This window comes from Mus pahari, chromosome 7 (assembly GCF_900095145.1).
Source record: "Mus pahari chromosome 7, PAHARI_EIJ_v1.1, whole genome shotgun sequence".
Lineage (NCBI taxonomy): Eukaryota > Metazoa > Chordata > Mammalia > Rodentia > Muridae > Mus > Mus pahari.
The window spans coordinates 102,881,123-102,904,093 of NC_034596.1; the positions used below are offsets into that span (position 1 = coordinate 102,881,123).

The 22,971-nt window shown below is 52.0% G+C and overlaps 2 protein-coding genes and 1 non-coding gene across 3 annotated transcripts in view; 1 reads left to right on the plus strand and 2 right to left on the minus strand.

The window, feature by feature from the left end:
• The first annotated feature begins 1,624 nt into the window (after nucleotides 1-1,624).
• Slc25a47 (solute carrier family 25 member 47) lies at nucleotides 1,625-7,520 on the plus strand. The gene is made up of 6 exons (XM_021202429.1): nucleotides 1,625-1,701; nucleotides 4,058-4,101; nucleotides 4,400-4,471; nucleotides 4,915-5,097; nucleotides 6,000-6,324; nucleotides 6,642-7,520. Exons 1-6 carry the CDS (start codon nucleotides 1,674-1,676, stop codon nucleotides 6,920-6,922), a joined length of 933 nt encoding a protein of 310 aa, XP_021058088.1. The 5' UTR covers nucleotides 1,625-1,673; the 3' UTR covers nucleotides 6,923-7,520.
• A 3,235-nt stretch (nucleotides 7,521-10,755) lies between these two features.
• The window catches only part of Wars (tryptophanyl-tRNA synthetase), a 33,608-nt gene continuing 21,392 nt past the window's right edge, over nucleotides 10,756-22,971 (minus strand). Inside the window, exons 7-10 of the mRNA XM_021202589.1 lie at nucleotides 18,809-18,909; nucleotides 17,079-17,365; nucleotides 14,010-14,150; nucleotides 10,756-12,162 (exon numbers count right to left, since the gene is read on the minus strand). Coding sequence (XP_021058248.1) covers nucleotides 12,001-12,162; nucleotides 14,010-14,150; nucleotides 17,079-17,365; nucleotides 18,809-18,909 — 691 coding nt within the window. The 3' untranslated portion in view covers nucleotides 10,756-12,000. The remainder of the gene's footprint in view (nucleotides 12,163-14,009; nucleotides 14,151-17,078; nucleotides 17,366-18,808; nucleotides 18,910-22,971) is intronic.
• LOC115064532 lies at nucleotides 13,442-13,546 on the minus strand. The gene has a single exon (XR_003844361.1). It is a non-coding gene; the product is annotated as a U6 spliceosomal RNA (small nuclear RNA).

Sequence of the window (22,971 nt, forward strand, 5' to 3'; positions counted from 1 at the left end):
ACAGAGTGAGTTCCAGGACAGCCAGGGCTACACAGAGAAACCCTGTCTCAAAAAAAAAAAAAAAAAAAAAAAAAAAAAAAAAAGAAAGAAAGAAAAAGGAAAAGGAAAGAAAAGAAAGAAAATGAAGGACACTACCAGGCCCACTCTCCTGAGAGTCTCCCGTGGGTTCTGCTTCGCCAAGCCTACCTGGGAGCAGCTGCTGATCCACACCAGTCCTTGCAGTCACCTCTGAGCTTTTCCTGGTTGTCAAGGGCTCTCTGTTTCACTTCAGCACATCAGGTCTCTAGGACAGAGACTAGGTCGTTGTGTTTACAGAGGTGTCTCACGCTTTGGCACCTGGCATGTGTTAGTTGCACGCATCAGGAGCCTGGACAGGTGGGCTGCTGTCCAAGAACGATGACACAGTTAGAGAAGTGTAGGTGGACAGTGGCAACTGGTCCAGACTGTGATAATTGACGACAGACACCAAGGTCGGCAGAGAGAGAAAGGTGTCTGGGGTAACTGGGGCCTTGGGCCCTAGTGTCGGGGTGGATGCCCTGCCCATTGGCAATGTGGGACTGAAGGGGCCTGGTCCTCTCACATGGTGTTTTAGGTTCCCTCATTGTCCGAGGTCCTAGCTTCTTGAATATATCATCTGGCTCAGCTGCCTCTCTAGAGGGACCCATCATCTTTCTCTCTCAATCTTTTGTTAATGAATTTGGCTGGCTATTCTGCGGGGACCCAGCTGGAGCTTGCTCTGTGTGCGCACAGATTTTGTGGGTGTAGAAGCAGAGGTATAGGGAGCCCAAAGGCCTTGTCACAAAGCCAGATGGCAGTGTCAACTTCCAACAAGAGGCTGCACAGGCCAGGATGGACATCGAGGTTGGCCTTGGACAGGATGATTTCTGGCCTCTTCTGCCTTCTGCCCTTTGCTGTGGCAGCCAGCAATGACGACTTGTCTAAATGTAGACAAACTGTCAGGGCAAGGGGTCATCCCTAGTTTGAAGCCAGCCTGTTCAAGGCCAGCCTACTGAGAACAGAAAAACAGGTGGACACGTGGCCTCCCAATGCCCTGCCCTGAGGGCCATTCAGACAGAACTGCTGAATGTTCCATGTCAACATGCCCCTTCCCCTCATTTGGCAGCTCTCTGGCTTGAAGGCTCCCTGTAGGGCTGCAGCCTATGTCTTTGAGCCCCTGAACTGAACTAGCAGCCGTAGTCATAGAGACAAAGCTGCACTTTCTGCATGGGCTGGCTGCCATCAAATAGATTGGTTCTTAGTGCCTGCCTCAGGCAAGTCCCCTTTGGGATTTTCATGATTAGAACAGGCCTTTGCTTCCCCTCCCTTTTAGGGCTGGAGGTGACATGTAAAGTGGGGTATAATCTCTGAAGGGACCACTGATTATGCCATCACCATAAGCAGTAGGAAGCCCGGCCTAATCTGAGTCCAGGAATAGAGGAAGACATAGGTCTGGGAGCTGGCTACCTCCCATGACCTCTCACATGCTTTCCTGATGCTCGGGTCATTGGCACCACGAACCTTGTAGGGCATGTGAGTGTGGGCATCAAAATAGGCTGTTAAACAGCCTTAGCTCCGCCTCTGCTCACAGGTATTTAAGATCTGCAGAATTTTAGGAGCCGGCCAGTGTGGCACAGACAGCAATACCAGAACCCTTCTCATTTTCTACACTGTCCATGGATTTTGTTGCTGGGGCCATTGGAGGTACAAGTCTTGGATAGAGGGATGCAGGGGCTGGGGAGGGTTGGGGTGGTGCTTGTGTATGTGTGTGTGTGTGTGCGTGTGCATGTGCGTGTGTGTGTGTGTGTGTGTGTGTGTGTGTGAGAGAGAGAGAGAGAGAGAGAGAGAGAGAGAGAGAGAGAGAGAGAGAGAGAGAGAGAGAGAGAGAGAGAGAGAGGCAGCCTTGGGCAGTCAGGGTTTGAGCAGATCCATGGGGCATAGACCATGGGTTCCCACATAGCCTTGAAGATCAGGCAGGAGGCTGAGCCAGTCTAGAGATTCCTGGCTTGGGAGCAGGAACTTGACCCTGTGGGATGAGATGACTGGGGTCCTGGGTGCGGGTGAGTGAGTCCTGGGGACAGATAGGGGACAGACAGAAGGTTCCAGGGAAGAACTGTGTACCCAGGAGTTCTGTTCGCAGGGAGCAGGGGCTGGACATAAAGCAGGCCCAGCCGGATGGTTCTCTGGCCCACTGAGGCCTACTGCTAACATCTAGACCCTGCAGCTGAAACTGTCTCCTTCAGAGGTGGCTGCCTGCTGGACTCCCTGCGAGCGAGGGCCATTGATCCTCAGGCCGTGAGGCTCTTTTGAGTGAGGCACCCTGGCCCTGCAGCTATTGTGAAATAGACAGCCGTGGGTGGCTTTCCCCCACTGCTGGGAACAGCCTGGGGGCTAGAAAGGAAAGACAGTTCCAGCTTCAGGGAAGATGGCTCCTGGCCAGGGCTCGGTTGCTCCAGTCTTGATCTACACCATCCTGGGGCTGGCTGCTCCCCTGAGTGTTAGTGTCACAGGAAGTCACATGGAAGCCACATCTTCCTTATAGTCACAGGAAAGGTCCTAGTCAGGAGAATCCTTGCTCTGTGCTGGGCCTGGGTCCCCAGTCCTAGGGACTCAGACCCGAGCCTTTCCTTGAAGAACTTTAGATCTAGAGGTGGCCATGGAATGTGGGGCCTAGAGACAAGGCCATGGGACGCAGATCCTGATCAGTCTCCCGGCAGAGGCACAGTAAGGGGGCCTAAGAGAGGAGGGCTTTGAGGGGTGGATACGAGTTGGTGAAGTGTCTGAGAGATGTAGAGGCTGTTCTATCGGAGCCTCCTGTCAGGCTCTTGCTTTATACCCTACTCCTAGGAATTCCCTCTTCTGCTCGCCCATGGGTCTTGCCATCCTGGGTATCCTTAGGATCTTTACCCAGGGGTAGAAAACCCAAGCACATCACTGGCCCCTGAATTTTCTCAAAGGTCGTGCTGGCTATAGTGTGGAGGCCCTGGTTCTAGAAATAGCAGAGGGGCAAGGAGGGCATTGTAAATCTCTTAGTCCAAAGCCAGGGGGGGCACTACCAGCCTCTCGGCAAGACGAGTTAGCAGCTGTGTCCACTGTCCTCAGGTAACCAACCTGCTCAGACTGAGGAATGGTTGCTTAGCGGCAGTGCCCGAGGCTCTGACCACCAGGCGGCCCACTGCCTGTCTGTGTGGGTGTTTAGGTAGGCAGTTCTGTTGTACAGAGCGCCAGAAGGCAAGGAGTTGCAATTGCATAATCCCCTCTGAGACATGACCCCCAGTAGCTTAAGGACCTCCCGCAGGCTCTGCCACCTCCCACACATGGGCCTCTTTGCAGGGGGGGGGGGGAATTTATGCCAACACAGCAGTGGTGCACAAAGTCCCACACTCACCTTCGGTTCCAGGCAATGACCAGGGCAGGGGTCTGGGCTGCCGCCTTGACCTGTGTTCACAATGTGACTTTCCGGAACCCTGGGATGTGTGGGGGTGTCTGCCCCTGGCTTCCACACAAACCCTGAGGCTTGAGGGCAAAGTTTACCTGGCTCAGAGACAGGGTTGGCCAGAGCAGCGGAGCCAGGTGTTCTCCCAAAGTGTGATGTCAGGGGGTGGGGCAGAGGAATGTCCTTGGCATGGGCAGTGGGACTAGCCACTGTTGGGCCAGGGTGGGGAGTGTCCAGTAAGCTTGGTAGATGCATCCTGAGCCACAGTTGCTCACCTGCAAAACAAAGGATGCAGCCGGGCGGTGGTGGCGCACGCCTTTAATCCCAGCACTTGGAAGGCAGAGGCAGGCGGATTTCTGAGTTCGAGGCCAGCCTGGTCTACAAAGTGAGTTCCAGGATAGCCAGGGTTATTCAGAGAAACCCTGTCTCGAAAAAACAAAAACAAACAAAAACAAAAACAAAAAACAAAGGATGCAGAGAGGAGGAGCCCAGGCCGGGTCAGCTAGAGGTGGGAGAGAGGGGCTTACCCGAGGCTACCTCCTCCGTTCCTTGGGATAGATAGGCTTCCACTTGCTGACAGGGCCACCTCCTGCTGCTTCATGGGTCCCTCTCATTGCCTTGCAGGAGTCTGCGGTGTTGCTGTGGGCTACCCTCTGGATACAGTGAAGGTACAGCAAAGGCCCTGCTTTGGTTTAGATCATGCTCAGTGTCTCTGGTACCCAGCTCTGGTCGTCAGTTAGGATACTAAGAGGACCTAGCCTCCCCTCCCCCCCCCTCTAATACTATTGATGGTTCCCTACAGCCCTTGGGGCTCTCCATCTTTCTCATCCTGTGCCTTGTTCTAGAAGGGGCTCGCTGTCCCCACTACGGCAGCATGTGTCACCATCACGGGGCAGAGCCAAGGCTTCTACTGACTACCCCAGGCCCAAGGTCAGCCCTTCCTGAAGCCTTCTTCCTCTCCTGCAGGTCAGAATTCAGACGGAGGCCAAATACACAAGCATCTGGCATTGCATCCGGGACACATATTGTCGAGAGCGGGTAGGGCCGGGGCCCGATGATATGGTGGCACTTGCTAGCAATGTCCTTCCCCTTCAGCCTTAGCCTGTTGACACGGTGACTGTGCCCAGTCCAGTGGTCCCTCCGAGGCCCAAAGCTTGAGCACCTGGTATATTGATAGGGTAAAGACCCAGGGGAGAGGACACAGGGGTAATTGCGTTTCTGAAGGCCCGGGAGGAGCCCATCCGGGAGAAGGTCTTGCGGGCACTATACAAGTGATCTTGGGGCTTGGTGCAGGCAGGGGTTAGCTGAATATTACGCTGGTTCCATCATCATGGCCAGGCAGTCTCTTCAACCCCTCACCCGACCTCAAACATCGCCAAGTCCTGAGACCCCCAAGTCTGGAGGCCCTGGTCTGGGCGGTCTCAGTGCCAGGGCATTTTCTCTTGGCTGGATCCAATCCTTACTTGGTCTCCATCCCTCAGGTGTGGGGCTTCTACAGGGGTCTCTCACTGCCCGTGTGCACCGTGTCCCTGGTGTCATCTGTATCTTTTGGTACCTACCACCACTGCCTGGCTCACATCTGCCGCTTCCGGTACGGCAGCGCAGACGCCAAGCCCACCAAGGCTGATATCACACTCTCAGGATGTGCCTCGGGCCTTGTCCGGGTGAGTGGAGGCAGTTGAGGGTGGAAGGGTGCCAGAGGCCCCTGGGGGAGTCTGAATCATCACCTCCCAGAGGGTGTCAGGTCTGAGGTTCTGACAAGGTAGACCCTGCAGGGCATGGGGGCTATGGAGAGGAACTAGGAGGCTGTCTGAGATGGGCTAGGCTCCCTCCCAGTATACTCTAGTGGAAGGGAGGAAATGGCCAGAGACCCTCTCTGTCGGTGTGAGGACCCAGAGAAATAGCACTCACGTGCCCGTGACCTTCCAGCTGGGAGGGCTCCATCATCAGGGTGGCCACTAAATGCCTGAACACCACCCAGTGTTACCATGGACACTTGGCACCCTTCATCCCCAGTGGAGATGGAACGTCAGGCACCAGAGATGGGAACAGGTCAGCCAAGTACAGCTGATGTCCCTCATAGGCCAGAATGGAGCATGGATAAGTCCTCAATTCTTAGAGCCCCATGGGCCAAGAGGCTAAGTGTACCTACTGGATACAGTGCAGAGACCAAAGGCTGATAAGCGTAGCCAGCCAGGCTTCAGTCTCTCTGGGCTGCCATCTCATCTGTAAGAGGTGGGCGAGAAATAAGGCCAGGCAGGGGTGGAAAGACCTGATGCATCTGAGTCCCACAGTGACCACCATGCCTTGCCTTTAGCAATGTGACTTCACCACAAACTACTGTTACATTCACTTAGCACCCGGTAGGTGTTGAGCCAATGCTCTCAGATAGGAGAGAAGCAGAAGGCCTTGGCTTTGGCCTTAATTGGACCAAACTAGCTTTGGCACTAACTCAGTGCCATCAAATCCCTGGGGCCAACTAGCAACCCCAGTGAATGGAAGGCTGTGTCCTCGAGTGTGTGGGCAGGCTGTAGACGTGTCCTACTCTGTTTCCTCCCTGTCCTAGGTGTTCCTGACATCACCCACTGAGGTGGCCAAAGTCCGCCTGCAGACACAGGCCCAAACTCAGACACAGCAGCGGCGGACCTCGGCCTCCTGGACATCTGGGGCTCCCGCTTTGTGTCCCGCACCCACTGCTTGCTTGGAGCCCAGGCCTAAGTACAGTGGGCCGCTGCACTGTTTAGTCACAGTGGCCCGAGAGGAAGGGGTTCGGGGACTCTACAAGGGCAGCTCGGCTCTGCTCCTTCGTGAAGGTCACTCCTTTGCCACATACTTTCTCTCCTATGCTCTGCTCTGCGAGTGGCTCACCCCTGCTGGCCAAAGTCAGCCAGGTGAGTGACAGGTAGAGGGTGGGTGGGGTTGGCCATGTGACATGGGGACTGAGAGAGGAATGTGCACATCATAGAAGCACATCTTTAACCCAGGCATGCTCATACATGTGCTCTCTCGTGCAGCCCAGCGACACCAAATCAAGCTAACACCTGCCCCATTTTTCAAGTAGGGTTTTCTGAGGGGAGTGTGTGGGACTGTCCAAGGTCACACAGTGACTTTGTGCTAGAGGGGTTTATCTTCACTCAGTGAGTTTCCCTGGACTGGGTCCTGTCTCCAAGCAGCTTGCAGTAAGGGATGGTCACTGTCTCTCCTACAGATGTCCTAGGCGTGTTGGTGGCTGGAGGCTGCGCTGGGGTCCTGGCCTGGGCTGTGGCCACCCCCATGGATGTGATCAAGTCACGCCTGCAGGCAGATGGGCAGGGCCAGCAGCGCTACCGGGGCCTCCTGCACTGTGTGGTGACCAGTGTGCGGGAAGAGGGTCCCAGGGTGCTCTTCAAGGGACTGGCGCTCAACTGCTGTCGCGCCTTTCCTGTCAACATGGTGGTCTTTGTGGCGTATGAGGCTGTGCTGAGGCTCACGCAGAGCCTGCTCACATAGGCACCAGTCATCAACATCCATGTCACACAGCAGCTGGAGGCAAAGAGGAGAACGGGAGGCTCAGGAGCCCACGGGGCTGTCCCCAGAACAGAGGGCCTTCTGTGCTGTGACTGAGGGGAGGCCTGAGCTCCGACAGCCCAGCTGCTGACCACAAAGTCAGGGAGTTGATCTGCCATCTGCTTGGGGGGTCATGAGTCAGGATGGTGTGGGTCTCCTCGATGAGGACATGTGTCACTTGGAGCCATTTGTCACTGAACAACTGTTCATTTCTGCTTGTACTACCATGCCCATATCCATTTCAGAGCATACCTTTGCCAACCCTTCTGGGTGCCAGGCCAACCTTGAACCCCAGTTCTACTCAGCATCCACCGATTCACACTGTCCCCTTAGAGACAGGCTAGGGACCAGACAGCAAGCTGGTTACATCTGACTACAGGCTGGGCTGGTTTCATGTCCTAGCCTGCTCAGAGGACCGAGGAATCGGTGCCGGGCATCACCATCACATACCCACACTGCCTGTAGGTGCTGTGCTGGCCACATGAAGATCCTGGAACCTGGTTCAGGAGTGCCTGTTAATAAATGTTTCTGTGGTTGCTCAGCTGTGTCACTCTGTGGTCTGTGGGGTCCTGGCCCTCTTACCTTATCCAGTGCCCTTGTGAAGCCTGTCTGCTCATGGTGGGAGAGGAGGTGTGGAACCTTGGTCCTGGTGGCTAGGATGGACCAGATCTTACCTGGGTGGCTAGATGCTCACTATGTGGAGGGTCACTGTGAAACCCTGCAGAGCCCTGGGGCTGGCTTTACTCCTTTTACCTTCTGGGCTGTGTAGTTCTTATCTGTGCCATCACCAGACCAAGGATGGGAAGGTGCTGGGTACCTTACAGAGGTTCTATGAGCCAGTGGCTTGCAGGGCAGGGTAGGGTTGGGTTTGCCCTCAGGCACATAGTGGGATTAGCCTGTGCTTCTGAGGTCTAGCCTCCCTCTCTAGGCACCCTAGGGCTTCCAATGATGGGCCACTGAGAGTCAGGCTGGAGTACAGTGAGCCCCACTCACTGGGTCTTCACAGAACAGTCTTGTGGTAGAGCTGCCTGATCCTTGCATTGTTCAGATGCAAAGCCTGATCACATATGAACACCGGCACTGAATGTCCTCCGGGGCTTTCTATTTTGTTTTATGGGGGTGGTGGTTCGGTGATACTTTATGTTTTCTAGAAGAGGCAAGATCTGTTTCTGGGTCAACTCTTGTCATGGAGGTCCTTGGACACCAGATCTCATACACAGGGCCATTGCCTGCAAGATCTCCCTGTGTGTGTGCTATCTCCTGGGCCTCTTCTCCAGGAAGGTCTTCCGGTCCTACTACCTGGGCACGCTGGGCTCCTCCCACGGAGCCTGGCTAGCTGGCTGGTTGCTTGCTTGTCTGTCCCATCCCCATACCTAGGACCTCTGAGTTTCAGAAGTCTTGCAGTGAGGTCCTGGTTATGATGAAAGCCAGAGTGCTTCCAGATGGGTTGGGAGGCTACAGGGGCAGGGCTTCAGGAATTGGGCATGTCTCCAGCTACAGCCTGGAGAGAGGGCTGTCCAGTATCCTCTGCAGGCATCTAGGGGGGCAGGGGTCACACAGGATTCAGCTGCTATGGACTTTTGAAAATCACTCTCTTCACGTTTGGGTCACATAGTCTGTCCAGCCTTGTGTTTGCTTCCAGTTTCAGTAAGGCTTCTCTTTCAACAATTTCCCTATCTTTGCAGACTTGAGAGCAACTCTGCACACATGCTCTGTGCTCTGCCTGCATGCTTTGAGCATGCACAGCTCCATGTCTCTGGAATTGCAATCCTGAAGCCCTGTAGTTTTAATTTCTGAACTCGAAAGTTCACCTAGCTTAGGGAGGTAAAGATGCTGGGACATTCTGGGTCAGTGCCTGGAAAAGGACAGCTAATAAATAAAATGTCTCCAAAGTCACCAACCCTGATCCTGTCAGGTCCACTGGTACCCGCTCAGTCTTTTGTTTTTTATTTTTAACTGTTTTAGACAGGGTTTCACGATATAGTCTTGGCTGGCCTGGAATGTGCTGTGTAGACCAGGATGGCTTCAAACTCAAGAGATCTGTCTGTTCCTGCCTCCTAGGGGCTGAAATTAAGGCTGAGACTCCACCCCTGGCATGTCACTCATTCTGTTGTGGGAGGAGCTCAGCCTCTTGGCTCTCCTGTCCTGTGCTCCTGGGGTCAGGGCTGTGCTCTGGTTCCTGCTGAGCCGCTAGCCTAACCTCCAGGCTGCCACTGATGAAGCAAGTGACTTAGCAGGAAGGGCCTGGCGCTCACTGTATAGCCCAGGTTGGCCTCACATTCTTGCCTTCTAGCCTCAGTCTCCCAAGTGCAAGGATTTTAGGCATAAAGTTAGCATCCCTGGCCTTACTCCTGCTGCCAAAAGCATCGAAGAGTCAGGGAGAAGGAGCCGGCTGCCCCTGAGTGACTCACTGGAGAAGAGCTGGTCTCCCTGCAGGGCTACTTCAACAAGAAAAATCAAGGCATAGTTGTCTTTTCCAGTGAGAGCTAAAAGCTGTCCTTGAGTGCGCGCACACACACACACACGCGCGCACGCGCACACACACACACACACGCACGCGCACACACACACACACACACACGCGCGCGTGCACGCACACACACACACACGCACACACACACACACAGAAGGCCAATAGTGTAACTCTGGAGAGTTTTGCCAAGGCCTGCTTACCCTGGATACCCAGAGCTATCTATCATCTGTTCCTACCATCCGTGTGATACAGACGCCCCTTAGAATGAAGGCTGTTCTTCCTGGATTCTCTGCACCATTTGTTACTGGACACTATTCCCAGGCTGCCCCATTAAATAGCCTGTGGAACCTTCTAGGGAGATCAGAGAGACCACAGGTTTTGGGTGAATGTGGCAGTGGATGTTGCAGACCTGAGGCTACCCTCACTCTGACGACCAGCAGCCTCGGGCATTACCTCTGCATTCGTACATGGAGGAGATGGAGCTTCCAGGAGGACAAGTGACTCACTCAGATGTAGCTGATAGGGGATGGGATGGCCTGGGCCCTCATTCCTCCCTGGGCCCAGGATCCCACCTAAGCCATCAGACAACGACAGCAATGTCTCTCCCCTCATCTCCACACCAGAACGTCCCCTGGGTGCAATGGCGCTTCAAGGCCAGGGCATTATTTGAGTGGCATTGGTCATCTTGGACCACAGCAAGAGAGCAAGGCAATCTTCTGTATGTTTGGCCACCTCTGGCCACACCCAGCTAGGTGAGGTGTTGGCCTGGAAAGTGTGGCCAGTCCAATGGGAGGGGGCCACAAGAGGAGCCTGTCTCTGACACTCTCGTAGGCTCTGAGTCCAAGAGCTTGGCTTCCCAGGGTGCAAATCTTAGTGCTGTCAAGACTAAGCCACAACAGACTGCTCAGCAATAATTTACTGTCTGGCCTTGGACAAGCCATGTTCACCTATTTGCAGATGAGGACAGGTGGACAGGGTGAAGCAGGTTCCATTATGGCTGGCTGCAAACGGTATGCCACATGCACATACTCTCTTTAGGCTGTTAGACTGTCAAATAAGGTGGAAAAGCCATCTCAGGGAGCAGGGAGGCTTCTCAGGACAAGTGGCCCCCACACAATGATCCCTAGGAGCCTGCCTCTAAGCACCATGGGATTTCACAGCTCTGCATTTTCCTAAGTGTTGCCCCCCGGCACCCGCCACCCCGACACTGGGAACGGCTACAGCCTTAGCAATAGATGTACTGCATAGGCCTCCAGCAAGTCCAAGTTCCTCTGCAGCCTGCTTGGACAGACAGCGACGGACAGGAGCACAACACAGTTTATTGTTTTTTGCCTGAAAATGATGCAAGGACAGAACACTCAGAGTGGCCCTTGTGCCTTCAGAGAGGACAGACACTTCAACCAGGGGCTTTCCCTGAGATATGACTTCTGCTTTTCCAAGACTCTGAGTGGTAGCTCATGATATGCAGCCAGCCCAGAGGGAGAACGCTGGGGCCTGGACAGCTGCTGTTCTTTTCTGTCTAGCTATGGTCCAGCGGCCTGAGGCATGGCCAGCACACTGCTCTGGCCTGCCCTCCACTTCAGTCAAGTGTCAAAGCAAAAGCATCTGCAAAGGCAACAGACTGTCCTTAGAGTCTGGTGGCCGGGAGAAGCCACCACTGGGCTTTATAAGGCGGAGTCTGGGCCATCTGTGGGGAAGTTAGTACACTAAGGGCAGCAAGCATGGTTCTGGAGTGGACGGCACGCGGGATCTGGAGTTTAGTTACCTCAGCCTCAGGTTAGTAGAAAAGACCCAGCCTGGTCCATAATCAGTGTTAAAAGCATAGAGCTCAATTATCCATCCGGCTCTGTGGTGCAGGAGACTGAACCCAGGGCATCACGCATGCTAGGCGAGTGCTCTACTACTGAGCTACACCTCCAAGACAAAGCTGATGGCTTCTTAGCCAAGTATAAAGCAAAGCTTGTACACATTACATGTAAATGTAGTGTGTGTGTGAGTGTGTGTGTGGTGTGGGCTGGAGCAGCGGCATGTCCCACTACATGTCTCCTTGTCAGTTTTTCACAGCAGTTTTCAGTTTTACATTAATGACATTGTGACTCCACAGAAGCAGAATCAAATGCAGATTACTACCAGGCTGGCTCAGAACTTGTGTCTAAGCCTCCTGAGTACAGAGATTATAAAGTGCGTCCCACCATGGCCAATTGGGCACACACACTTTCAAAAAAAAAACTGGAATACATTTCAGAATTTGTTTTGGAACCCTAGGCTGCTGGGTGGATAGTCCTCTGTGGGCCAGGGAGGCACTACCTCTGGGCTCTTTGTGGGAGAGAATGTGGGCTAGGGTTCTATCTGACCACACAGCATTAGCATCACCTGATCACCCTTAGCAGACAACAGATAGAGAGACATCAGAGAAGAAACAGCATCCAGAATTCACAAGTGCACAGAGACCCAGGTCCAGGAATTACGACGTGACAGAAGCCTACTGGGAGTGTGACTTGATTTGACAGGGTGGGATTACAGACAGATTTGCCACAGAAAAGAGACATTACTGGAAGTGGAAGGACAGCTGCCGGGGTGTCATGAACTCCTTCACAGTCTCCTCAGTGACCGCCTTGCGTCGGGCCTGGTGCTCCGCAATCAGGGGCTGAAGGACGTCTATGAGTGTCTTCTTGAGCTCCCCAGTGAGCATGGCTCCACTGGTGTAATCCTGCAGAAGGTCCATACTATGAGCAGTGGCTCGTGTGTCCATGCCCTTCCTCCCCAAGCTCTGGGTCAGCCTGTGTCCCTTTATGAATTATGTTGAAAGGGCCCTGGTAACCTAGGTCTTTTTGTTTTTGTTTTTTATTATATGTAAGTACACTGTAGCTATCCTCAGACACCCCAGAAGAGGGAGTTAGATCTCGTTAAGGATGGTTGTGAGCCACCATGTAGTTGCTGGGATTTGAACTCTGTACCATTTGGAAGAGCAGTTGGGTGCTCTTACCCACTGAGCCATCTCACCAGCCCCCGGTAACCTAGGTCTTAAAGGACATGAAAATGTCTTGTGTCCTGTACCCTGGGATTCTTTTCTTCATGTCTGTTTCATCTTCGTTTATTATTAAATAACCTTCAAGCTCTAGAGGCCTGTCTTCTAATGGGATCCATAAAGGGAGTGCACGTGGATGGAGGAAAGTGAGCCAGAGCTGGGAGGAGGGGAGACCATTAGAAAACACTGTCGTTGTCTAAGAGACGGGGAGTACTGCATGCAGCTTCCAGTCCATCGGCTCCTATGCGCCCTGACTCCTCTGCCTGACTGTGCCACTCTTCAAGTGGACAAAACAAAGCCTAAAGCACAGGCAGCGGCAGCAGGCTGTAGATAGCTGCCTGCAGCCCCACCCCACAGGCGCTGGCCTGCTGGCAAACGGGCACTTCCTCTCTTACTGCCTTCTTACGGCCACCTCCCTTCATCACCCTTGGTGATGGCTCCCGTGTCACTAAAACCCTTTAAATACTTACTCCCATAATCCAAGCACTCAGGTAGCTGAGGCAGGACTGTCATGAGTTTAATGTAAGCCTGGTCTATACAGGTAGTTCCAAGGCTACACAGTGAGATTCTGTCTTAAATATTAACAACCAAAGACACCCCCACAGTGGTCGGTGCCCTGAGACAGCTCTCACAGTGGAGCGCATCTGAGATAGCTCTCTCTCTCCTCCAACCCCACAGCAGTGCACATTTGCACGTTTCTCTGCTGCTGTTTCTGTGTGATGAAAAGCTGTTTTCTATTCCATAGGATTTCCTTGGAAAACATTCCAAGGCCAGAGCTCTGCTTGTCCCAACCTGCTCCTGGAGAGGCTGTCCTGGGACCATGGACTCCTAAGTCATTTGCCAGTATGCAGTTCTACACTTCTCTACTGACAAGGAAGACGAACCTCTTTATGCTTGTACTTTTGTGAACTTCCAAGGACTCTTCTTATGTGGTTAAAAATCTGAGTGATCTTGTTTTGTTTTATATATGGGATACTTTATGGATTTGTGGTCATCTCTGTGCAGGGCCCATGTTCATCTTCTCTGCATTGTTCTAGTTCTGGTAATATATGCTGTTGAAGATAGCACCTGTTCTGGTTTTTGTCTTGTCTTGTCCTTCCTTCCTTCCTTCCTTCCTTCCTTCCTTCCTTCCTTCCTTCCTTCCTTCCTTCCTTCCTTCCTTCCCTTCTTTTTGTTCTGAGATAGGATTTCTCTGTGTAGCCCTGGCTGTCCTGAAACTCACTCTGTAGACCAGGCTGGCCTTGAACTCAGAAATCCACCTGACTCTGCCTCCTAAGTGCTGGGATTAAAGGCGAGCACCACCACAGCCCGGCCTGTTTTTTTTTTTTTTTAAATATAACATCTTGTACCGCAGGCTGACTGGGAATTTACAATTTTCCTGCTTCAGCCTCCTGAGTAGCTAGGACTAAGTATGAACCACTGTGCCTGGCTCAGCTCAGGCCACGAAGGCTGTTCCAGTCAAGAACAAGGCCCAGGTGGGCTGCTGGGCTCATGTGGGTGGGTGGCAGGCAGGGCTGGGGTCAACTCACCTTTCTGATCTGCTCCAGCCTGTCGTCATCTTCAAGGAAGAAGGTCAGATACATGAAGGACACATCCACCTCACAGTTGCCCCCAAACTGCCTGTGCTCCTCCACAGTGTCTCTTCCTCCAGAAAATGCATGCTTGTTGACCTGTGCCAGCACAGAGACCAGTCAGAGTTCCACACTGTCCCTGGACATCGGTCAGGGACCACAGGGTAGGTTGACTCATGGTGAGGAGCAGGAGAGCAGGTGTTTCACCCCTGTCCCCATCCCCCATTGCCCAGAGTCACAGAACAGTCTGGAAACCAAAGCAGACTGGGCTAAGATCTAGGAAAAAGCCAAAAGGTTCTTCAGAGCTGGTGGCCAACAGAGAGGATGGCAGATGGGGCTGTATCCATTGGTGGCAGAAGAGTAGCACCCAACCCCATGTGCACATGAGTCACAGGGTCAGAACACAGCTGAAGGAAGCTCCATTCTTAACATGGGGTGGCAGGAAAGGCCTGTTAAGGGAAGACTGCACCCTGAACACTTGATGTGTCTGATGGTTAAGAAATCCCCAGATGGGGCTAGAGAGATGGCTCAGTGGTTAAGAGCACTGGCTGCAACTCCAGAGGACCTAGGTTTAGTTCCCAGTACCCACATGGCAGCTCACAACTGTCTTTAACTCCTGTTCCAGGGGGATCTGACACCCTCACATAGACATACATGTAGTCAAAACACCAATGCACACAAAATGTAAACAAACAAACAAACAAACAAACAAGCCCTAGATGGACCTGGAGAGATGGCTCAGTCGTTAAGAGCACTGGATGCTCTTCTAGGGGACCTGAGTTTAATCACCAGAACCCACTACTATCTGTAACTCTAGTCCCAGAGGATCTGGTGCCCTTGTCTGGCCCCTGCGATAGCAGGCACTCATGTGATGCACAGATATATATATAAATGAAACCTGGATATGCAGAAAAACAAACAAACCCAGAAACACTGATAGGCACTTACTTTAACACACAGGAGGCTGAGGCAGGAGGATTGCTTGAATTCAGGAGTTCCAGGCCAGCCTGGCAACACAGAGAAACACCATCTCCAAGCAAACAGAAGAACTAATGAGAAGAGCTGGATGTGGTGTCATAAACCTTTAACCCTGGCACTCAGGAGGCCTCTGCAGGTGAATCCCTCTGAGGCCAGCCTGGGCTACAAGGTGAGATTCTGTCTCAGAAAAGTAAGTAAGTAATAAGTAAGTGGATGGATAGATAAATAGGTATGAATATTAGGGTTAAAGGTTACCAGTCTTTGTACTTTACAAATGATGCCTGGATTGCTAAGGTGGTTCCCATAGTCATGTTTTGTCTGAATATTCTGTCCACGTACACAGTTCCTAACACTTAAGTTCTCTTGGAGAATGGCTTGGTTTCCAGGTTGCTGACTCCTAAGAGCAAACGTGCCCAGAGATGGGCAGATTCCGTGTTCTCCAGGCCTTGACCCACCGCCTTCCTGCTTTAGGATACACACGTGACAGTTCCCTGGGTCTGTGCGCTGTCTAGAAAGTTAATGAAAGCTGAGTGGGACTGTGGGGCCCCTGGTGCCAAGCTGGTCTGTCAGAAATACAGATGCTGTAGACTTGTGCAAGTGATGATCCAGAGAGGAAGCATCAGAAGTGAAGATTGTAAGACACCACCTGGCAGGCACAGAAGCGCTCTGTGCTGAGGGGTAACAAGTCCCCTCGCCTTGTGGATTACAGGGCAATAGAACCAGTGCCCCCCCCCCCCCCCCGTCAGCAACTGCATTAACCAGTGGCCAGACTGCAAGACTGACCCTGCTGCGGGAGGCGTCAGCAGCTCTGGGCTCTGGAGATTCTGTCTGAAGGTCATCTGCCGTGGTGACTGGAGCTGAGGTGGACCTGCCTGTGACCCTGAGCTCTGCAGACCCATCTGGCTCTACTCTTGTGCATGCTGCCCACCCAGCCCTTGCATCTCAGTTGATTTTAGCAGATGAAAACTACTCCAGAGTCACAGACCTGCCTCTAACCCAACTCCTAAACCAAGCAGAACGCTCTCTGCACACCTCACTTCTCAAACCTGCCCTGCATTCTGCAAGTTTCAGACAAGAGCAAAAGAGAAAGAAAGATTCCCCAAGTCCCCAATCCTACCAGCTCCTATGCTAGGCAGGGCTGGAAGACATTTCCGAAGGAAGAGCTAGATATGAAAAGTCCCCATTGTCAACCAGAACTCATGGGACTTTCCAGAAAGCTTGGGGGCCTGGCAGGAATTCTGGACTATTGTATAACATTCCCCAATTATGTTCCTCTTACTCCACTTAGACTTGTCCAAAGGAAATGTCAGTGACTTCCTGTAGTCGTGAGGGCTTGCTCACTGGCAGCTCAGCACTGAGCAACAGCACTGGGCTTTGCACCATGTGGGAGTGTAAATTCCTTTCTAGTTCTAGTTTCCAAATGACTTGTAAATATTTACCAAGTACCCACCCTGTCAGACGAGGCCCAACTAGACATGGCGGTCCTGTTGGAGGGAACTTCCCAGTTCTGTCCAGAGCACTCAAGAGGGCAGCAGCCCTTACCCTGGAGCAGTGCACCAGGGCAGGAGCTCGGCACCCAGCGGACAGACTCTGTCTCTCGACTCTCTGCCACCGTCTGTTCTGTTCTCAGACTCTGTCTCAATAAACAAACCAGCACTCACAGAAGCTGAGGGAGGAAACGCAAGCATGGGAACTATAGCCTGCTCAGTCTGATGTTCAGATGGAGGAGCATCTTTTACAGTAACTGACAACGGCTTCATTGATCATGACTGTAAAGAAATACCACCAGGACTCTGCTTCTGCATCAACATGCTGGCGAGAAACACAGAAAAAAGGAAATAGGAAAGCCTGCACGTTTTCACCTAATGAAGGGGATCCAAGACTAACAAATCCTCAAACACCAAAACCCAAACTCCCAATCCACCCCCACCTGAGCTCCCTGCAGTGCATGAGGTGGGGGTGGGTGGGGCTGAGAAGCAGCGCTGCAGTGAGTCAGAGCTGTCTGGGACGGTATGGTAAGTGAACGTGTGTGCGTCCTGCTTGGCTCACCTTGCTCTTGATCTGCTTGGCCGTGTCGGTGAGGAAGATGGAGGAGTTGGGGTCACTCGCGCTCATCTTGGTCTGAGCGCCCTGCAGGGCAGGGAAGAAGGTCGAGTGCAGCAGGGCTGGCTTAGGGTGACCGAGCCTGGGGGCCACGTCCCTCGTCATTCTGAAGTACGGATCCTGGTCGATGGCACACGGGATGAGGCACTGGATATCCGTCCTGTCTCGGAAGATCTTCGGGAAAGAGTTGCTGAACGAAGGGGCAGCCTGGACAGCAGGGAAACTGATCTTCCCTGAAAGAAGGGAGACGCTCTTGTGTGCTGGGCCGACCTACTGCTCTGGGTAATTCATCCAGTTAAAGCAATCAACAATGGTTTTCCTCCCCACTGAAAAAAACTAAAGAAAGCCACAAAACACAGAAAGGGAGATAAAAGCCTAACCCTTCCCAAGTCCCATCAATCTCTTCATGGCGACGTCAGTGTGCTCAGCTGTGTCTGCACCATGCACTACTGTGGAGCATATTCTCCTTCAATGTCAGGCTGTCATGGCCACCATTGCCTCCACAGTGGTCACTCCCAGGAGCTTGCTACTCTTCACAACTCCATAGCAAGGCATCTCCTGCCTTCTTATAAACGTGAATTCAGGCTCAGGGTGTTTCTGTGGCCTGCTACAGTGCACAGCATGGGATGCACTGAGTGAGGACTGAAGTCAGTGCCAGGCAGGCAGGGCAGTGAGTCTTCACAAGACACCGCTCCTGGACTGCTCACCTCAACTGTGGGATCACCCTGATGCCGGGACTCCAGTGTCACGTATGTTTAAAGACCATGAAGATTATGCTCCAGCTGCTGGGAATGAATCTGACTGAACCATCCAAGAGGAGGTGAGGGGCCAGGAGCAGGCAAGCACAGAGAACAGAGGCCTCTCACAAGTCTCAAAGAGAAAATGGCCTACAAAGGCCAACATATAGGAATGACAGACAGGTAGAGGACATAACCATGGTTTACAGTTGGCAAATACTGTATCAGTTTGTGTGTGTGAGACCATGGGAGGAGAGTATAGAGGGGTAGGAGGGGCCTGCAGTTAGTCAAAAATCCTTCTTTCTATGTCTATCTATCTATCTATCTATCTATCTATCTATCTATCTATCTAGGAACTCATTATATAGATCAGGCTGGCCTCAAAATCAGAGTTCTGCCCACTTGGCCTTTGAGTGCTAGGATTAAGGAGTACATCACCATACCCAGCTAAAAATTCTTAGAACTGGAGAAACTGGGGCCCAGGGAACACTCCCACGAGAGAGCAGCTGATCCACTTGTCCTCCTGTAACTCTCCTGGGCCTTTGAAACACTCCCACGAGAGAGCAGCTGATCCACTTGTCCTCCTGTAACTCTCCTGGGCCCTACCAAGCTCTGTAGTGACTTGGGTCACATGCATGTTGGAGAATTCCTGTCAGTCTTATGTCTGTCTGTGTGAGTCTGGTGGAACCCCCACCTCTGGATGTTTTATATGAAGTGCTAACACCTCAGGCCTCTGAGCAGGTGCTTCCCCAGACACGTGGGCTGGGCACGAGGCTCAGTGGTAGCATTTGCTACATGCATGGATCTATCTCTTGGAATGCACACACCAGGTACGTTAGCTCAGCAGCTCAGGCTTTGGTGTTGTGTGTTGTGTTGGCTAGCTTCTTCTGAGCTCTGCCTGTTGCCCTTGGAGGGGTCCCAAGCAACAGGTCCTCTTACCAATGCAGTCACTGTCCGTAAAGCCGAAAATTCCCTTCACTTGGTTGAAAGTGACATGCTTTTGAATCTTCACCACATTCTTGTAGAAGCCTGGGCTCTGCCTGCAGAGACAAGCAGAGACACACCTGAGATGAAAGGCAGCAGGGCTAAAACTGGGTGTCAGTGAGGTGTGGTGCCACCCGTGTCCAGCCCATGGATAACAGGAACATACGGAGAGGTCATCTGTAGGCCTACAACTACAGCAGCCCCACCTCTAGCCAGTGCTGGGAAGATCTGTGGAAGGGTCAGAACAGAGGTAGGCACAGAGGGCAGAGCTGACAGAATGTCCACATCTTGCTGGGCCAGTGCTTAGCATGCTGTGTGCATCTCACAGAAGCCCCACAACTGTCTGTTGACATGACAGTGTGTGAGAAGACACATGTACCCAGCTGGAATGCTCTGGAATCGATGGGTGCAGCAGAGGGTTTGCCCTGTGAAGATGCTCCTCCAGCATCTGGTACCACTCCTCACTCCTGTAGTGGTCCTCTGTCCTTTGGGCAGGGCTGGCATCATGGCCAGCAACAGGATGGACCATACTGGCTGGTTTGAGTACCATGACTTTTCTGGATGTGAAGGTCATGGATACGATGCTTAGATCTGAGGCAGCCCTTCTGATACCAGAGATGAATCCATAGCGGCTTTTTCAAGTTTTATTTATGAGTGCACTGCCTGCATGTAAGTGTGTGTACCATGTGTATGATGAGTAGTTACAGAGTCCAGAAGCCTGAGAACATGTCCCTAGCCCCCACCTCTGGTGGCATCTTAGACTGGACCTGTTGGCAGCATTCCTTTCTTTAGCCTAGTCCTTTGCTAGGCACAGGAAGGGCAGAAAGGGGGGGAAGTGTGAACTGAATGCAGGGTCTGGCAGGAGCTGTGCTAGAGCTGATGAAGTGGAAGCTTAAGATTCTTTGGAACATTTCGTTAAAGTGGACACAGGTGAAAGGATGTTCTGTTAAAGCAAGCATGTGAAAGAACTCGTGATGAATTCTTTGCTAGCAACATGCATGTATTGGCTTGTCTTACATCACATACTTGAGCTGCATTTGCAGATACCATATAGAGAAACAGACCAAAAACTCCTGGTCGTGTGCTACAGTTTCTTGACACTTGCGAGGACTCGGGCGATTGGATGCACATGCTGAGGTGATGCACTGGAGGACATGTGATGTTTGGGGTTATAAATAAAACTCAACAGAGTGACAGAAACAGAGCTTGTGTTGCTGGTACAACTGTGCAATGCTTGTAGGTTTCAAGCCTTCATTGATCTTTGCTTTCCCGAGAGAGGCATAGCCGAGAACGTCTCCTGGTGTTCCTGCGGGCTGAGGCCTGGCTGTCTCTGCTAGGTCAACTCACTGCTGTTGCTATCCCGACTCTACCAAACTGAACTGCTGGCGTATCTGTGAAGTGTTTGTGAGTGGATCAAACTGTCACTGCTGACCTGTGAACTCAACTGCTGGTTTCCAGACAACACAGATGCAAGTTGCTCCAAAGAACCTTTCTAAACAGATTCACTTCCCCAGTACCCTTTCTTCCCTTACTTTTGGTGGGTGGTGGGCAACAAGGGAGGTTAAAGCATTGAAGTACTATCATTAAAAATAGGATTTGAAAAAGTTAAAGTTACAGGCCAAACTCAATGTGGACTTGAAATACTACTGCAATGGCAGTAGGGGCAGGTTAAGGACACTGACTTGTGAACAGATTGAGGCTACTGTTATGGAATGGGTTGCACCTTCTTTTTCTCTTTTCTTCAAGGATTGGCTTGCCTTTCTGTCTTCAGCTAGGGGGGTGACACAGGACAAAGGCCCTTGTGAGATGCTTGTACCATGCCTCTGGACTGAGCACTGGGGAAAAAATAAATGTCTGGTTGGAATTAGAGATGGATCAGTGGTTAAGAGCACTGGCTGCTTTTCCAGAGGACCTGGGTTTGTCCCCAGAACCCATGTGGTGGCTCACAGCCATAAGTAGTTCTAGTTCCAGGATATCTGAAGCCACCTTCTGGTATCTGTGGGTACGGCATACATGTGGTACACAGACACACATGCAGCCTGTGGATTGTGAATGAGACTGGCTCCCATAGGCTCGTGTATTTATATGCTCAGTCCCCAGTTGGTAAACTGTGTGAGGATGAGAAGGTGTGGCCATGAGGAAGTTAGTCACTGTGGGTGGGCTTTGGGGTTTCAAAAGCCCACGCCAGGCCCTGTGGACCAGCATGGAAAGCTCCTAGTCACTGCTTCAACTCATGTGTGCTTCCACACTCCCTGTGATGATGATAATGGTCTAAGCCTCTGAAAGAGCTGTCCTGATCATGGTGTCTCTTTATAGCAATAGAAACCCTAAGACCTAGGCAAAACACTCATACACATGAAGTTCTCATCAATTACATGTTGTTACTCTGTTATAGTGGCAGAAAAGTGGCTAAGGTGCCTATGATGTGGCACAGTGACAGGCACAATCCCCCTTGAGAAGTATGGTCTTGGCTTCTCAAATGAAAGCTGAAGCTTGAGGCTCCAGGTCATGTTTATAGGCCCTGTGCATACAGAAGCTGAAATCCAACCAGGTTCACCCAGCCTCAAAGCCTGGGCCGCCTTCTTTTTTCCCCTTTCTTTCATCATGCCCGAGCTCTGGGCAGCTCAGATGGCATGTGATGAAGAGCTCCTGGGTGGCTCTGGGCAACGGGGCCTGGGGCTGACAAAGCAGGGCATGGCAGTCCATAGGGCACAGGTTGGGTATTCTCTGGAGCTTCTACTTAGTAGCCGGCAGAGGCTCAAGCACTGGGGGAGCAGGGTGAGGGCACTGTAGGAACATGCCTCCATCTCATTATGCAAGCGACAGAACAGTGCAGCGCATAACCTTTGGGAAGACACAGTCTGTCTGCTGCTAAGACAAGAGCTAGTGTGTGCAGCAGGTCTTCTGGGAAGCAGCGGCTATGTGCCACCGAGGAGACCTGCAGAGGTGTCAAGCATGCTGGGGATCGAGATGACTGCACATGGATCACCTGCATACTGGCCTTCTAGCTAGATCCTGGGGCACAAGCCGTTCCCTAGTCAGAGCAGAATGGAGCCCACAGTTTCCCAGTGGGGACAGCCTCCACATGACTGTTACACTGCCTGGCAAGAGGGATACCTGACTGTGTCTATCACACAAGTGAACAACAGCCCCAGGGAGACCTTCCTTCCACACACGGGCTGCAGACATGGAAGACAGTACAGTAGGTGCCCGGCATGACTTGCAGAGCATTGACTCAGAAAAGTTCCCACAGGCCTGGCAGCATGGGCATCATCTCTAACCCATCTCCAACACTGTGACCTCACTGTCAACTAATTATCTGTTAACTGGCCATCCGTCCCTTTAGAAGAAAAACTGCAGAGGCTACAAATATAGGTTCTAGTCAGACACTTGCCTAACACTCATAAGGCTCACGGTTCCACTTCCAGCAAACAAAGGTAACCCGTTAGGTACTGCTGCCTAGTGGCTGGGTGAGTACTTCATTGCTTGCTGTCATCGGCACTTACCTGTCCTATAGTAGATGATAAATAAGTTATCTGTGGGATAGAGGAGCAGATGGAGGAAGGAGGAAGTGCTTCGTGTGCTCAGCTTGCCTGTGCAAGCAGTCAGAGTGAGGCCAGCCCCTCAGTGAGCTCTCTCTTCTGCCGCATCTCACCAGGGCTACACTCTCCACAACACAGAGGTTGGGAGAATGAGACCAAGCTGGAGCACTGGGAGGAAGTGTGAGCAGGAGGCAGGGAGAGGAAATACAGACTGCGACCTTCCCTTCCAAGAAGAGCAGAGCCTGGCTTCCTTGTATTTGTAGCCCCAAAGGACCAAGAGGCTTGTTAGATCACAGATAAGATTCTAGATGAAATGTGACCCAGGAGTAAATGCTCGTGTTTAAGGAAATGCTTGCTGGGTGTAGTGGCACATGGCATAACTGCAGTCCCATAACTAGTACCTGGGATCCAAGGCCAGGGCAGCATAGCGAGAAATCCTTTTGAGACGAACACAAAGAGAAGAAATTCTTAACAGGAAGGATATGTTTTCTTTTCTTTTCTTTTCTTTTCTTTTCTTTTCTTTTCTTTTCTTTTCTTTTCTTTTCTTTCTTTCTTTCTTTCTTTTTTTTTTTTTTT